The 17787-nt window shown below is 55.0% G+C and overlaps 1 protein-coding gene across 1 annotated transcript in view; it reads right to left on the bottom strand.

Annotated features, from left to right (window-relative positions):
• Positions 1-5764: 5764 nt before the first annotated feature.
• Positions 5765-17787, bottom strand: part of PCDH19 (protocadherin 19) — a 59426-nt gene continuing 47403 nt past the window's right edge. Inside the window, exon 5 of the mRNA XM_075435716.1 lies at positions 5765-10511. Within this exon, the coding sequence (XP_075291831.1) occupies positions 9928-10511 (584 nt within the window). The 3' untranslated portion in view covers positions 5765-9927. The remainder of the gene's footprint in view (positions 10512-17787) is intronic.

Consider the following 17787-nt stretch of genomic DNA (forward strand, 5'->3'; position numbering starts at 1 on the left):
AAGCAGTATGTATCTCTCTCTTGGTGGTTTCTGTTCAAATTAAATGTTTTGTATCAGGCAGAGAACTAATAACGAGCCAGGTTTTCCCTTGACGGAGGAGTAGTAACAAATATGGAGTAATGTGAAAGCTGACTTGAAAATTACTATTCCCAAAGATGCAATAAATGTAGAGATAAGATTTGCTTAGAGGACTCGAATGAGATAAATGCTAAAGGTGCTGCTGGTGGGAAGAGCGTCCAGGGGGAACAGGCAAAAGCAAAAAAGTAGCATTTAAAAAACACAGCTTGACCTGTCAACATTGCTGTTAACACCCAACACCTCCCAGACACCAGGCACCGCGTCAGCTTTCTGCAAAACCCCCTCCTTCCCGCAGCGAAGCGTAGGCAAAGAACCGGGAAAAAAGGGCATTGGGTGCAAAGCGTTGGGCGTTCAAGCCAAGACAGCAAGGATGCCTCTGGGCGCCTCTGGAAGGGATGGGATGCTCCAAGGCGTGTGTGCAGAGGCGTACGGAGGCGGGAGCCGCTCTGCGGGCAGCGGGCAGGGCTCAGGCACAGCACCCGCGGCCGGGGAAATGCGACTGCACAGCACCGAGAGGAATCGAGGGGCAAAACCGACACAAAACCAGCCGAGGGTGTTCCTCCGACCAACAGCGTTCTGGAGGCGCAGCGATTCCTCTCTGGCTCAGGTGAAAATAAACTTGGCACATCAAATATTTAACACCCCAAAGCCTCTTCCCCAGGCTGCGCCCCGCAGCTGCACACCCCGCGCCGACAGGCTCCCGTCCCGGCACGCCGGGCTCTGCACGCCTCTCCCCGCACCCCCGGCACCTTCCGGTGCTGAGCGCGAGCGAACAGCAGTGCCGATGACTTATTTAAGAACAGATCAAGAAATATCCCAGCTCTCTTTGGAGACTTCAAAAAGCTGCTGAACGCTACCGCTGCCCTCCGATAAAGACACCGGTTTGCTGTACTGTCTGCGGGGGGAAGCGGCAGCGGGAAGGGGAGACGCGGCCGCCGCGGGGATGTCTCGGCAGAGGGGTCCCCGCTGCCGTCCGGTCCCAGCGCTGTGGCCACCGGACCCACTGCAAGCGGAGGGCAGCCAGCACGGCCCTTCCCCTGCCAGGGGCCGCGTCCTGCCCACGGCTGCCCGGCCAGCCCCAGTCACCTGCCAAGGAGGTGGGATGCGGTTGCTACGACAACAGGAAGCAAAAAAAAAAAAAAGAAATTTAAAAATGATGTTTTTTTCCCCAGGGAACACAGCACCAGAGTCCCCAGCACAACCATTGGTGTCAGCACTGGGCACCCTTCCTCTGCCGTGTACCAGTGAAGGGGCACTGGAGGATGCAGGGCCATGCCAGGGTTTGGAGGCTGGGACAAACGACAGAGGAAGGGACGGTGCAGACAGACAGAGCTTGCTCCATGCTGAGCACATCTCCTGCCTCGCCAGCCATAGCCATGCTACACCTTCACGCTTATGAGCACCTTCCCGAGGCGGCGAAGGAGCAAGGGGAGGGCTGGGGAGGTAACTGGCAGGTGCGTTGGATGCTTTCCACCAAAATTTAGAGCAGGATACTTCAGCCCTTGTCTCCATCATGAGCACAGGCAGCTGGGGCTGGAGCAGAAGGAGAGCAGAAGAATGTGCTTTAACAGAGACCTCGGGAACGGCTTGCTGGCCGAGGACAAAAATGTCCTCCATCGACAGATGACATTTCCCACTGGGAATGAGGGAACCAAAGCCCCATGGCCAAAATCTCCACCCCAGGCTGAGGCTGATAGGAGATCTGATATTGATTCACTGGGGCCAGGATTTCATCCTGTGATTTAAACCTAACTCCTCCAAAGAGAATAAGATCAATTTTACAGAGAATCAAATAGATAAAGAACAGCCTTTGAGCCGGTGTGCACCAGAGGCAGTGAGGGGAGTGAACAAAAAACGTTCTTTCCTTATCAGGAAAGTTAAAAAAAAAAAAAAAAAAAGAACAAAAAAAGATAGAAAGGAACCTGGAGAATGTTGTTTGCTCATTTTTCCTTTTCCAGTCAAAACAACCCCGCCTCTGTCTGCTCTCCGCATGGGCACCGAGGGAGCAGAGCAGCCGAAGGATTCTCATAGCGGGGCTGGGATGGAGCTGCTGTGGTCCCCATGCCCGGAGCCCCCCGCCTGCCCCTGCCCTAAGAAACTGGCCCACTGCCATGGCTGAGGGGGTTCGACGTGCTGGGGGCTCGCATCTGCAAAGGCTGCCACGAGAAATGGGAGAGGAGAGAATACGCTGGTGGTACAGCATCCTTCTGCACAGCCAGCACAGCCGCCTGCCAAATGGGCTGGGGAGCGAGGGGGGGGAAGGCAGAGATTTGGGGCTGGAAAGGGGAGACCAGGTCTGCTGCTGCAGGGGAGTGGGGCCCCACGGCAGCCCACTGCTACCTCCATCCCTGGGGGGATGCGGGCTCCCACCAGGCAACCCCCACCCCTCCTGTCCGGAAAGCTGGAAACCCTTGCACTGAGCTTCACCCTCTTGAAGGTTTTAGCGTCGTAATTCCTTTTTATTTCAGCCTTGGAAGACAATTCATCACCCCCAGGCAGCACAGACTGGTCCACACCAAGGCTGCTGCTCTGCTCCGGTGCCACCCCCCTCAAAGCACCAGGCCAGCTTGGAGTATCTTCTGCCCTGAAGCTTTGCAAGGGATCAGCCTGTGTCTGCTTTTAACCCTCCGCTGCCATCCCAGTCACCTCCGCTCACCCCGGGCAGCAGCACCCGTGAGAGGCACGGGGCGCCCGGCAGGGGCTTCTGCGGGCAGCGATCCCCCCGCCCGCGATTCCGCTGCCATCCAGAGACAATTCTTCTTGGGGAAAGCTTTTAAGCTTGATCAGTGGTGGGGTTAATACCGTTTGCCATGTGTCTCTATTTTTTATCGGTATTAATGGAAGGTGCCACAGCAGGGTTTTCTACAGCAGCGCTAGGACGGTGTCTTGTTGCGTGGTGGTTTTTTTTCCAGACACCGGGTTGCAGTGACAGATCACGCTGCAGCACAGTGGCTGCCAACCACGTCCCCACAGCAGCTGCCCCGCATGACGCCTACCCTAAAGCCCGGAGTTTGTCCCCAAAGAGCCATCCTTCCAGCCGCAGCCGGTTCCCGTCACCGAGGGCCGGGAGCGGAGGAGGGAGCCGCGCGGGGCCGAGCGCGGCAGCAGAGGTGAGCTCGATAATTGTACACCTGCCTGTGCGTGTTCTCTGATGGCTCTTTGGGGACACTCGGTGACATCACGTTCGAAAGAAAAGGACAACAACACACAAGAAAAAACCAGATTCAAGTTAAACAAGCGGAAGGAGCGCTGGGGCTGCCGGTGAAGCTGCATTCTGGTTTCTGCCCAAGGCGAGCGACTGCAGGCAGCCGGTCCCACGCCTGTCCCCACCAGCACCAGGACCCGAGAGCAGAGCCCGGACCCAGGACCAACAAACACAGGACAGGGACCTTCACCCCCCGCTCCCTGCCCTGCACGCAAGACCCCGTGTTTGCCAAGCCGTGCTTCAAACAGAAATACATACATTTTTGCTCTGTGCTTCCAGTCCTTTGATCCCTGCAATTTATTTGTTCTTGTCTTTGTGGGCTTAACAGTCAAAGTGTGTGATAACTCATTGCTTGTTAATCCAATTTGGGTCTATTTAGATATTCCAGTTTAACATCAAATGCAATATAAAATAACGTCCAGAAGAAACAGAAATGAGCTCCGTGTCTACGAACCAGCTCTGAACCTTGCCCAGTAAGGGCTGGCCCTTTCTTTGCTAATCTGCTCTCTCTGCGGCATCACTGAGCCGGTCCTCGTGGCCGAGCCCCTCACCGCGGCGGGGGGCACGGCGGGGCAGGGGGCTCCGACCTCGGGGTGCAGCACAGACCCCCCCGGCAGCTCTGTCCCAGGGGGACAGCCAGGCTCTGGCACCGCCCCAGGGAGCCTCTCGGCGGGGTGCTGGGGAGCTCGGGGGGCTGCAGGTCTGGGGCAGTCCTGGGGGAGCAGCAGCTCCCAGCTGAGCCCAGCGCACCCGCAGCACCCAGCTCTCCGTACCGGTGCGTGGTGCAGACCAAAGCCTGCAGCCCAGCAGTGCCGGCCAAAGCCAGCCCGGCCCCTGGGACCTCCCTGGGGCTTGCTTCAGCTCAGGACCTGGCCCTCAGAGCACGGACACCCGCCAAGCAGGAAGATTTAACCCACCAGCAGCGTTTCCAGACAGGCACGCTTGAACGCAGAATCCCTTTTTTATCTGCAGCATCACGCTCCCTCCCGCCGCCCGCCTCGGCCCTTCCTGGCACCGTTATTTATGCAAACTTCAACGCCGCCGTCGCTGCCGCCGTCTCGGCAGAGGCGACGCTGCGGCTCTTTGGGGTGCGCCGGCGGGGACAGAGCATGGTGACAGCCGGCCGGGGACACGGCACCCACCCGACACCTCCAAGCCCCCCGCTCACCGCGAGCAGGAGCCCGCAGCCGGCACGGCGAGCTGACGGGCATTAGGGGAGGTTTATTAAATCAGGAGAGCCCGCAGGGTCCCGGCAGGTTCTGCCAGCGAGCCAGGACTGGGGTGCTGCAAGGGGAGCCCTCCCTCTGGGGAGGTTTCAGCCTCGTCCCTACCTGGGAGACGAGCCCACGGTGCTGGGTCCCCGGCGCAGGCAGGGACACGGCTCAGGGATGCTGCAGCACAGGCATCAGTCTGCAGCCGCACCACGGGTCCCCGGGCAGGCTGTGAGCCAGCCCAGACAGGACTGGAAACCCCCCATCAGCCCCCAGCCTCCCCTCCACAGTCTGGCTTTATCTCCTTACACCCACCTGCCAATCATCTCACTAACGAGGGTGCAGCAAGGACCGGCAGCAAACCATTGCCGGGGTCCCTGTGCCGACACACACCTGTGCCGGAGCTGCCCCCGGGGTGGTCAACCAGACCCCACCGCGTTGCTGGAGCCTCTGCCATGGGGCTGCAGCGGCGAGGGGCCCGTCCAGGCGTGGTGAACCTGGCTGCCCCCCGCTCCCCGTGTGCCCCAGCCAGGAGGGGTGATGCTCGGGCGTGCAGCTCGAGCATCCTCCTGCCCCAGGGAAGGAGCTTCCCGTGTCACTGCTCTCGTTCTGGTTCCACCTTGGTGTCACCTTGGCTGAGCCACTGAATGAGCAGAGGCGATCAGGGCAGGGCATTTACCCCTGCCAGCCATGAAGCACTGGATACTGCCTGTGTAAGAGTGGTCCATGAACAGACCATTAATTCAGAGGCAATGGATGCTCCTCACCATCTTCTCAGAGCCTCCAAAGTGTCCTCCTGAAAACCCAGGGAAAATCCATCTTCTCTACCATGCCTCAGTCAAGAAGTGTGTGTTGGAGATGTTTCCTACCCGTGTCCACTCCTCTCGGAGTCGTGTTTCCCCCAAAGGTGAGGGAGGAGTGTGCAAAGGTGCTCAGTTTCGTGGGGGTGAGGAGGGGGGCCCTGCCATGGCCAAGGCTACAACAGGGCTCAGACCCTGCCTGCCCCGGTGGGTCACCCGTGGGGACGGGGATGACCCCTCCTCGGGGCCGGAAAAGCTCTGCCCGGGGTTTGCAGCCTCTCGGTTGCCAAACTGGATCAGCCATGGGAGAAGCGGAGGAGGAAGGGGCTGGGGTGGCACCCATGGGACCACGCCGGCGCCCAGCCATGCGCTGGCTTCTGCAGGACCGGCACCCGGAGCCCATCAAAGCAAACCCTCTTAGGCGTATTTAACCAAACACTTACTTTCCATTTTATTCAATAAATGCTTTAATACTAAAATGCATTAGATGCTCAAAGCAGAGAAAAGAAAAAAAGTCACATTTAGGTGGAAAACAAAGTTCTCATCAGATGAAAAAAACCCAGTGTGGCAGTTACACCATTTTGAAACAGAATCGTAATAATTTAATAAAGCTGCTTTATCATCTTCATAAAATAGACAGCATGGTGATTCTTTTTTTTTTTTTCCTTTTTACCATTTTGTTGTTTACAATGATTCAATCACTGTGAAAATGTACATAACATACATATCAGCATATACAACGATTTATTCTTCATACACTCTGCAACGGAGACACCATGACGAGACGCACCGCGCCCAGCCCCGCGGCCGCCGAGCACCGACGGTGCCGCCGCCGGCTCTTCCCGCGCCGGGAAGGCACCGGTGTCACGGCGCGGCACCCGCGGCTCGCACCCGGCAAGGCTGCTGAAAACCAGTTTGCGCTGGGTGCGTTTGAGGGTGACATCCCAGCTTAGAGCAGTGGGGCCGGCTGGGCTTCTCCCCGACGGGAACCGCCGCTCGCACGCTCGATCCAGGATCACCCGGAGCTGCGAAAGCAGCCGTAGCAACAAGAGCATCCATTTTCCCCAATGACAAATGTGTTTCCATTCATAATTAGGTTCCCTCCCCCCCCCCCAAGAATTATTTCAACATATTCATCAGACAGTGTGTTCTTTACAAAAGCAACTTGTTTCCTATTTGGGGAAAAAAAAAAAAATAAAGGATTCACTTCCGCAGAGCGTGTGATCCACAGGCACCTCCAGCTTCACAGCACACGGGGAACGGCGGCAACCTCAGCAGGACACTGCTCGGGGAGGGTTTCTCCAGCCGTTGGTCGTCCCCCTGCGTACCCCCAGCGCAGCCCTGCGGCCCCGAGGGTAGGAGAAGCCAGGGGGTCCCCGGGGCGCAGGGAAGGGTCCCTGGGTGGGCTCACACCCTCCCTCCCCACTCCGGTCCCCAGCCCCAGGGCTGCTCCAGATGGGGTCCTCGTCATGCTCGGGGGAGAACCCTGGATCAACAGGGGAGCAAAGCCTGGAGGAAACCAACAAATCCCAGCGATTTTTCCTAAACCAAATCTGAGGACAGGTTGAAGTTATTAAAGAGTGTGACAATTACATCTGGAACAACTCCCCCCCCAAAAAAAAAGCCACCAACCCACCTGCCCTGCAGCCTTGAAGGTTTTTGCATGGCCAGTTTTAATGCAACTGGGAAAAAACCCAAGACAGAGCACGATTTGCCCAGGAGCCCTGAACTCATCTCCAGTGACACAGAGGGACAGTGACAGGACTAGCGAAATATTCAGGAGCGGGACGAGGCGGCAGAGCCAGGGCCGCTCTCCGGCTCTCCCCTCGGCCCCGCGCAGCGAGGACGTGCCCCCTCGCTCCGCATCCCTGGCTGCAGCCCGGCTCAGCCCAGAAAACCGGTGTTTAAACGATTTTCTTGGAGGCATAAGGGTTTACTGACCTCTTTAATGCCCCCTTTTAATACAGAATTATTTCACATCCCTTCTCGGCTGCGCTTTTATTCAGAGTGGCAAGGAACGTTTCCTCTGGGTAAATTAGAGAAATGTTTCTTTCTCTTTTGTTTTTTTTCTTTCTTCCTTTTCAGTTAGCATCTATTTTTCATCCAAAACGCCAGGCTGGTGGTGGCAGCTCCGCAGGCAGAAGGCAGCGCTCAGCAGAAATTAACGGCTTTTTGGTCGGCTGGGATGAAGATGGGGTGACCGGGGGGGACCCGCGCTCCCCGTCCCTGCGATGGGGAACGGGGGGAGCCGGGTCCCACCCTGCGGAGGGGCGACGTGGGGCCATTGCCCTGCCAAGCCAAGAGGATCTGACAGACGGGGCATCGCAGGCTCTGTCGCTCAGCAAACACACAGGAGAAGCTTCCCCCAGAAAAATCCCCCCGAGCTGACAAAAGCAGGTAACAACAGAATGAACCCAGCCTAGCAGTTACAGAAAAAACAGTTACTCCAACAGCCTCAAGTCAGCCCCTTTCTTCTTTGCTTGTGTTCTAATAATACACACATTTGGGGGAAAAAAAAAACAAAACAGAAATAAATGACAGCAGTAACAGCACGCAGGTAGGAAACACTGCAGGAACAGAAATAACATCTCCCTGAAAAATGGGCTCAGACTCCAGAACAGAGGGGAAAACGCCCGGTTCGCTGTCTGGAGGGACGCAGGACATCACGTGAACGCATGGGATGGGAGCTGAATGAGGTAGTCATCAACACCAGCGAGGGAAGCGTCACAATTTTTGTTAGACGACCGTTTTTTTGTCAGTTCTTTCCCAATTCCTGGCCCTAGCAAGTGGCAGGGGGAACAGACTGACTGCGGACCTGTCTCGGGACCGGCTACATCTTCAGGCAGGATCAATTTGCCCTGAAGAAACAAATGGCTGGAGCTTAATTTTCTTTTGAGCATAATAATGGCTGGAGCTTGTTTTCTAGTTGATGTTTTTAATTTAAATAAATCAGAGTAACAAATATTTGATCATGATATGTAGATCTAGAAAGACTATTTCTTTAGAAACCGCTAATTTAAACTTGCTGGTACAGCAAACAGTGGCAAGAGCTATGTATTTTCCCTTCCGTAATCAATTTTAAATTCTAGGAAATATTATTTAAAGTAGGAAAACCTGTCTGGTGAAGGGTTAATAATAATAATAATAACACACTAACTGAAATCCTCCTACCTTACTCATACCTCACTGAGGAATTATATTCTCACTGCAAGAGAGCAGAGAGCTGTGAAACCCCTTCCCTCTCTCCCTTCTACAAAACGGCTATTAAAGTAGCTCAATTTTTAATTCAATTTTATATGAGTAAATTTGTACCCACACAAAAAAGTCCTTAATTATGAGAAAAAAATAATGAATTGCTTTAATTTTTTCTCCATTAAGAAGGCACATTAATTGAATTAGTAGCGTTGTTACATATCACCTGTCTGCCCCTAAATTAACATCACTATTGCTCATTCCATACTTATTTATGATGCAGGGATAGAAAGAAATCAGAACAGTCTAAAATCCATGCCATGGTGACACACAAACACACACAGACTTGGCATAATCACGACTGGGAAATGCTGACGTGGAAGCGTGTGTCTAATTGAGAAGGTAATTTAGATCTCTGAAGTAATTCCATCACTTTGACTTGGAAATGATTGGAGACGGGGGGATATCTAAATCTGGGAACTGGCAAAAAAAACCCAACCAACAGCTTCTGGAAAAACTTTCCATGCATTGCCTTGAAATTACACGAAAGAGAGAGATAAGGGAAAAAAATTCAGCACAGTGCATCCGACAATCGCAATCCAGGCAGAATTTTCCCCGAAACGTCTTCCCGCAACGCCCTGTCGCTGCCCTGCGAGCACCAGCGAGGCTGCAGGTGATGGTGGGGGCTGGGAGAAGCGCTTGCTCCACTGGGTCCGAGCACTGCAGGTTCCCCAAGGTTTAAGTAAGATGACTGTGATTTTTTTTTTCTTTTTTTTAAGCTTGAAAGCCTTTTGCCATCACTAGACATACAGTAATTTGCAATATCAAATACAATAATAGTACAGATAAGCGTGTGACAGCAAAAGGATTCATAAATGCAGGGCTGTCCATAGCAAAATAGCAACATCTTAAAATACAAAGAACCTCGTGTTGGGCGAATATTAAAACTCACCCGACTGTCATTTTGAACAGTCGCACACAAGAAATGGCCGCTATTTTGTCTGGGCTACAAAACCGCCGGGGTGGTTACTAAAGGCGTCCGAATAAGGAATTTGCCATTCAGTTCTTTCCAGGAATGGAAATCTATCTTCATTTTGAGATATAAAAATATATAAACTCCGAGGAGGGGATACCGAGCGCTCCTGAGGACCGGGGCAGAGGGGGGGTCTCGCCTCTGCCCCCTGCCACCCACCGCCTCCCGGCAAAAGCAAACCCCCAGCTACTTTGCTCCGGCTGCACACCCCTGCCGCCCGTTGAGACCAGTGGGATTGTCACATTAACGATAGCTTCATTTATAAACAATACATTTAGGGAAAGCTTTTAAATACAGCGATCTGTGAACCATTGGTAAGCGATAAAAACAATCTGCGCTGGGAGTCGTGCGGTCCCTCCTCCTCCTCCTCCTCCTGCTCCTGCTCCTGCTCCTCTCGCCGGGTGCCGCTCAGAGGACGATGTCTTTTAGTCTCCGGGCGCCGGGCGAGTCCTTTTCCCGGCGTTCCTGCAGGAGCGGGTTGCCCTCCTGCCCGCCGCCCTCGCTGTCCGCCCCGCGGGGCTCTGCCTCCGTCGGCCGCGAAGGACCAGTGTTCCCAAAGGGCTCCCGGCTGCCGGCGCAGTGCCCGGCGCCGTACGCTGCCGCCGGCTTGCCGGACAAAGGGCTCTTCAGGTGGAGCGGCGAGGTGACGGGGCTGACGGCCTCGCAGCCGTTGCCCGCCTCGCGCACGGCGCCGCTCACCTTGGGGCTGCCGGCGGCCGGGTCCACCGTTCGTTTGCCTTTGGGGTTGGCGAGCCGCTCATCGGCCAGGGGCTCGCCGCCCTCCTTGCCGAAGGTGGCGAAGGTCCTTTTTGTGCTGCAGTCTGCGTAAGGCTCCGCGTCCACCGCCGTCGCCTCGATGGAGAGGGCGATGACGTTCCTGCCGTGCTCGGGGGACTTGGCGCGGCTGGGGACGGCGCCGCGGGGCATCCAGCACCTGTCCGAGTGGCCCAGGATGCGGCACTCCTCCCTGCAATGAAATCCTTCGCTCTGATCTGCGGGGAGAAAACACACGCGACGGTGAGGTGGGGAGCCCAGCGCTGCCCACTGCTCCCACCCCGGCAGCGGGGACCCCACCCCACCAGCAATCGTTCCCAAGTCAAGGCTCCATGGAGGGATGGGTTTTTTCCCGCTGTTCTTGCTCCGCTGCTCAGAGGAGCGGAGTTCGATGTCCAACAGGTTGTGCGTCACCAGACCTGCAACCTGGGGACGGCGGTTGCGGCTGCGAGCCCGTCGCAGCGCGGCGAGATGCCCCAAGTCAGCGCTTAGTGACCAGTGCTAAAAGCCACCACGTTTTAAGCCTGGTTTGACATGGCATTTAAGCTTGACTTTTTGCAAAGGCGGGGAAGGGAGCGGAGGGAGGAGGGGGTTTTCTCTGATTTTTTTGGTATATACGTGTGTTTTAAGTTCTTGCTCAATCCCCGCTGACCTCCCACACAACAGAGGCTTCACAAATCTCGGAGACTGCCCACTCCACTGAAGATCAAATGCATCATTCCCAGCGTTGGGGCTTTATTCATACGAGAGCAATAAAGATCCCTTCTCTCGACTTTGGGCTGTCCCAACACCACTTTACAGGGCTGAAATACGGAGCGGGGGTTTAATCCGCTCCCAGCACCTTCCTTCCCCAGGTCTGAGCGCTCGCAGGCGGGTGCAAACCATCGTGCCCGGTGCTCGCACGCGTCCCCACGCTGCCGGCCGACCCCGAGGGACCGCACGGCCTCATCCCCCCCATCACCAGCGGGCAAACTGGGGCCTGGGGAAGCGGCCGGGCTCAGCCAAGTGCGAAGCTGGAAAGCAAATCCCGGAGCCTCAGCTTCCCCAGCCTTTGCTGAGCATCCGACTGCGGCTCCCATCGAACAGCGCGGGCTCCTGGCTGCTTTTCAGTCTCAGCTCATGACTTTTCCTTCATTCGATGAGAACTTGTAATTGCAGCTAGCCCTCATAAAGCACGACCTTCCCCTACGGAAAGGCTCAGCTCCTTCCCATCCTAACCCACGCACACGCAAAGCAGCATTAAAGCATTAACGCCATTACCCGTAGCAGACCGCGCTCGGTCGGTGCCAGGTTGGTGGATCAAAGCCCACGAAGGTGCAGACTCAGCCTGGGTTTGCTTCCCGTCCATCTGCAAACCGCTCATTCTGATGCTTCGTACATCTGTGTGCATAACCCCCGCTCCTCAGACACATTGGTATTTCCACCACATTCGAGCACTAGGGCGGCTGATAAAAATTCTCAGCACATAACACAATGCACCAAAATATGAGCAGCTTAACACTTACAGAGAACAAACGAGTAAAAGGCAGACCTCAAAAAAAAAAAAAAAAGGATTTTTTTTTTTTTTTTAAAAGGAGAAGAAGCCAATTAATCGAAAAATCTATGGATAAAACATCAGCTTTCTCTCGGCATCGGAGCAGCTGCCCGGAGGTGCGGAGCGTGGTGCTGGGTGGCTGTGCAGGGGGTCTGGCTTTCGGCAGCCGCCTTGCCAGCAGTTTGAGAGAAGGATGCTCTGAGCCTTACACGCAGAACAACCTACACCGAGATCTAAAAGCCCGTGCTCTTATACTTTGATACCATTACTTTCAAGTACTTGAGAAAAATAAAAAAAAAAAAAGAAAAATTGCCCAGAAAGTGTTGCCGTCTGCCTATTTATCCACAGCTTAACTTCAAAAAGGTGCTACAGGCATACAAAGTTGCGTAGTCTGGCTGTGATAGCAGAGGACTTGGTGATGGCCGGAGGGGCTACAGAAATATCTTGGGTTCTCATCCCCGACGAGACGCTGATTTATTGTGCTGTGTGACCTTGGGCGCGTTGCTGGAGCACACGTCACTTCAGCCTCTCCGCAGACACGAAAGGCCGGAGCTGGGCGCGCTGGGCTGGCTGGTGCAGCGCGGGAAGGCATGGGGGGGCTGCTGCTCCTCGCCTTCCCCGCACAGCATCGCAGCTCAGCCCCATGGCCACGGGACCACCGCAGCCGAGGCAAACCGCACTCCGGACGGAGCACAGGAGGGTTTGTTTCTCCTTGACCCCTTTATTCCAAGCTGGCATGTTTTACAGTTAAAAAACCAAATTGAGGACTTATTGCTGCACTGCGAGAGGATATTCCTCAATCCCTAGCAAGGGACCCGCGCTTTAAGATTGGTTTTATTAAAGACCGCTGGCACGGCGCCGATCTGCTGGGGAGGTGAACCACTTTGGACAGCAAGATGCTTGTCTGCAAGTCACGCCACCGGCAGCTGAAACGCAGGCGGGAGAAGAGATGGAAAGCATTACATTAAATTATACCATTCCAATCTTTTATTTCATGAAGGGAATGTAAGAAGTACAAAGGATGCTAGGCTGACAGGCAGAGGGACAGGAGTCACCATCCGTCCGCAGACCTGAAGACAACGGGCAGCTCCACGGCCCGTTCTGCCTCCCTGCCCCTGCCCCTGCTCAGCTTCACTCTGCAGAGACCACGGCCCGCAGCCAGAAACCGCTCTGCTCTCGGGGACACCACTGCGCTCTCCAGACCAGCCCTGACCTGGCAGCAGACCCAGGGACCAGCACAGGGCCCTGAGCAGCAGCCGCTTCTCCACGGCAGAATGCAGATCTTCAGCTACCCACCCATCATCGTCCTAACCCTGCAGCTGACACAAAATACTATTTTTACGCCACAAGCATGCCCTGTCGATACACACAAACACCCCAGCCCTCCTCTGCTACCCCAGGGCCAAAGGCCGGCTCGGAGGGATGCGGGCTGGTCACCTCGCGCCGGGCAGCAGGAGCAGCGATGCCCCAGAGCAGGCACCGAGCTGCCAGCACGGCTCCCGGTGCTGCCCGGTGCAGCGAGCTCTGGCTCACCCTGCTGTAACGGCCCCCAGGACGGTCATTCGCCTTCACGGGCTCTTTATTGCGCTGTTCTGTCTGTCTTTTTTTAACCACTTTAACAATCAGAAAGACAACAACAGGAAATTCTTCCACCGCCCTAGACCTGCCCTAGTCAATATGTCTGCACTAAAAATGGTCTTCATGCAAGGAGCGAAGCCCGGGTAATGACCGCCGCACCACGCACAACGCGGCGAGTGGCAGGCAGCCAAACCAGGCAGCGTCCCACCTCACTGATGATGACACGGGCTTGAGCAAGCTGGCGTGAAGCTACCGCCTGCCGGGGCCTGGCAGGAGCAAAGGGAGCAGGGAACAACGGAGGGGCAGCGCTGGGCCAGCTTCGCTGGAGCCACGGAGCCAACACCTCGCTCCGGTTACAGCAGTCCCCGAGGAGCGCGATGTGCCGGGCTGGCAGGGACCAGCCGGCTGGCACTGCCCCGGGAGGGGGAACACCACGCTGGGGGCTTTGCAAGCCACCCTGCGTCAGGCTGGGCTTTCCAACCAGCCAAGCACGTCGCGCACGCATTGCGAATCGGGCTGCGGGGATGCCCGTGTCGCGCGCGGGCTGTCCGGGGAGATGCTGAACGGCTCGCCTGAGCGCAGGTGCCACGCACGGGTGACGGCCGTGCAGCCCGGCAGGCGAGGTGCCCAGCTCCCACAGCAGCAACCTCCATTTCTCAGCCAGCCTGGCTTCACCCAGCACAAACCCAGAATCTTGTTTGGGAGCACCATAGGGCAGGGCCGCTTTTAACATGATTCCCCCCTCCCCAGGTGCAAAACACCCTGGCAGAAGCCTGGCCATGAGGAGGTGAGCGCTTATCCTCAAGCCAGGCTTGGCAGAAAAACCGTGTCATTGCCAAACGTAAGCCCTCACATAGCAAATATGAAATATAATAAAACTAACAGTCACCCCTGGAATAAATACGCTCCTCAACACATAGGGCAAAACCCGTGCCGAGCTCCAGGTTTCAAACCCGCTCCGCTTGCAGCTCGGGGGACCAGAACAAAGGTGACTAACGACGAGCTGCAGCCAGCCCCGGGGCCCGAGCCGGGCAGCGGGCTGCCGAGACCCAGCGGCTGCAGGGAGATGTGGTGGGACAGAGACCACCACCCGCGGCTCGTCCACAGGCAGCCCACATCACCAGCGGGGAGCGGGAGCCGGGGACAGCGGCACAGTGACACAAGAAGCAGGGAGGCGACAAGAAACATGGTGGCTGCCCTAATTCCTGGGGCGAGTGCCCTGCTGCTGGCCCAGCCGAGACCCTCAGCACCTCCCAGTCCCACCATGAAAGCTCTGGGCCAGGAGAGCAGGGAGATGGGATGGATGCCCACGAGCCAGGAGCCGAGAGCAGCCCAGGAGGAGCTGGCAGAGGACGTGGGGTGGGAGCTGGAGCAACAGAGCCTCCAGCTCCTCCCTGCACAGGGCCACCTCTCGTTAAAAGGAGGGATTAACGAATGTCCAGGGTGTACAAGTGCTTTTAGTCTCCTATTCAAAGCCTGCGTACCTGCGGCAGAGCCACCCGAAGCCAGCGTGCAGGCGCCCGTTCAGCTCTTGGAGCAATTGAATTATCTCCAGTGGAATCCAGCGCCGGCCAAAGAGACAAAGTTAAATCGTAGCAAGGTGCAAGTGCCTGGGAATGTAATATTCCTGATAAATGGCCAGATGACATGTGCTGTTCTACAATCTAAGGTGCAATTTGGGCGATGACAATAGTCCCCGGAGTTTCCATTTTCAAACAGCCGCTCAGTTCAATCCAATCCATGTCAGAGCGGCTTTGCCGAGGTGAGTAAGTAGAGCTCATTTGTGCTATTACATGGGGAGCAAGGAAAAGGACCGGAGGAGTCGCTTGAAAATGAAAAATAGGAAAAAGAAGGGTGACTGGAAGAGTCACAGCCCGGCTGGGACGTGCACGGGGCAGGGAGGGTGCACTGGTGAGCATCGCGCTGAGCGGCCCCAGCCCCGCGCCGGCGCGGGACACGCGTGCCCGTACCTGGGCCGGCACCACGGGTACCCTCGTGCAGGAGCCTGGCTTTATCTCCGCATGCCGGTGTTCCTTCAGCAACCGTATGATTATACTGTAATCACGATGACACTGCTCCCGGGTACGGCAAACAGCACCATCATTAAAAAATTCATTTCAAAATCTTCCTGGAAGCTAATAAATTTTACAGCAGTTTCAATCCTTTCTCATTGCAACAAAGAAAAGCTTAGTTCCAGACAAATTAAAAGTAAATTGATTGCCTTAGGGGAATCTATTCAAATATCACTTTTCCATGTTAGAAATCTCTTCCTGAAACAAGAAGAGGAAAACCAAGGAGAGCCAGCACGGGAACGATGTGGAAAAGCAAATCATTAAATCTCAGTTCACGAAACTAAGGGGGCTGGGGAGGGGGGGGGAATCGAACTTAAAATAAAATGCAAATGTCTCACTGGGGTGCGGGCCTAACATTTGTGACGGAATTTATGAATAATAAATATGAATAAATAGTAAACATGAAGGGATCAAACATTGCTGTTGATGTTTACTCACGGTTAGCCATCTTTCATGGACAACGCGCAACTGCATTATTTAACACTCCTCTTCCAGCTACTCTGGGGTTTCTTTTCAACTCCAAGCACCTTAATTTTCTCGGGTACGTGTGCCACAAGGCGCCAGGCACGTCCCCGAGCCGCCGTGCAGCACCCAGCACCCTCGCCACGCCGGCGGAGCCCACCTGCCCTCCAGCCCACCGGGAGCAGCTGCGCCCGGCTCGGGAGCAGCCATCCGCCGCATTATGCTTCAGATAAAATAATAAGCTCGAGCAAAACACAAACAGTCCCCAGCCATGGTTGATCATTTGTCTGTAAATTAAGACTCTGCACCTCTCCCTTATCTCCTGTAATAGCATAATATCAGGAAACGAGAGGTGGGGAATAGTGTATTATAGTTTTGACCTATGGGCTTGCACAGAGCCTCCTTCGCCGTTCCTAATAAGAAATCTCCAGCCTATGCAGAAATGCAATCCTGGTGTGGCTTCCCTCGCACAACGCTCGGAGGATACCACTAACCAGGGACAGTGACAAATGCTCTTTACTGCAACGAGCAGCCTTTCTTTTCCTCTCTTTTGCCATTGTTCGGGGTTTATGCAAGCTAAAAAATGCTTTCTTTTTAATCCTGGATTGTCTGTCCCGACACAGGAGGTTAACAGTGCTTGGATGAAGCAAATGCCTGCGAGGAATTATTTTAACGAAACAAGGGATGTGAATTAGATTAATTTATCAGGCCGCTGCTGATAAGGACCCATGGCTGAATGCAGCTCATGGGAAGCGCTTCTGTAATGGTCAACAGAGAGCCGCGACGGGGCTCGCTCCCAGCTGCTGCAGATACACACAGCTCCCAAGCAGCACCAAGGTCCCACACCGATTTACACCAGCCAGGTGTAAATCACCTTCTCCCCTGCTCTATGCTACCCTCAATAACGTGGTTCCTTCCGCAGAACGGTCTCTGGATTAGGGATGAAGACGGACACACCGACACATCCGGGGTGCCCGGCTGGCTACACACCGGAGGGCTAAGGACAGATTTGATGCACAAGATTTTCTCCGGAAAAACGCCTTCCCCGGCACGCCGAAGCCTTTGGGATGAGCAGGCGGCTGTGGGGAGGAGGGCGATCACCCGAAGCAAGAGGAGCTGGTGTTTGGGCACGCCGGGCACCCTGGCGGAGCCAGAGCCAGCAGGTATCACTGGGATGCAATTTAAGGCTGGCTGCCCCCCCGTTACCCGGGACTGCGGGCCAGTCCCCACCTCATTCACACAGCAAAATCAATTCTCCTTCACAGGGCCGGTGGAACACACCATTTAAACTCCAATTAATCGTTTTCTGAGGACTTATGCGGTCCGTAGAGCTCGTGCCAGCCCCAGAGCAGTGGGGCTTTCACCTCCAAAACTCTGCTACTCACGCCTCGACACAGGGCTCATTATCTTCCTAACCGGTGTCGGGATGCAGGATCCGGTCCTCGGAGAGGAGAGCGCTCCGGGATCCGACAGACCTTTTCCATCTCAAACCATTACGGCTCCGTGATTCATAGGCACAGCTCCCATTAATGCTAATGGCAGTCACTGCGCTGCCTGCACGAGCGCAGAATACAACCCTTTGACTTCATTACTGGAATTCAATTTCATTAACACTAGATACAGAGGGATTGTCCTAAATACACTCTTTCTTATATTTTTTTCATGTTAATGTAACCATTTGAGTATATTATACCCTGCAGAGATGGAAACATTTCTAGTCTGTTTAAACACATTTCCCACAATTGGGAGCAAAACTTTGTCTCCGTTTATGCCTTTGACACCAGCTGCCTTCCATTTAATGGGACTTTAGTCACTACAGCAAATGAATCCAAAGGTTACTTTTTGCCA

This window comes from Opisthocomus hoazin, chromosome 14, assembly GCF_030867145.1.
Source record: "Opisthocomus hoazin isolate bOpiHoa1 chromosome 14, bOpiHoa1.hap1, whole genome shotgun sequence".
In the NCBI taxonomy this organism is placed as follows: domain Eukaryota; kingdom Metazoa; phylum Chordata; class Aves; order Opisthocomiformes; family Opisthocomidae; genus Opisthocomus; species Opisthocomus hoazin.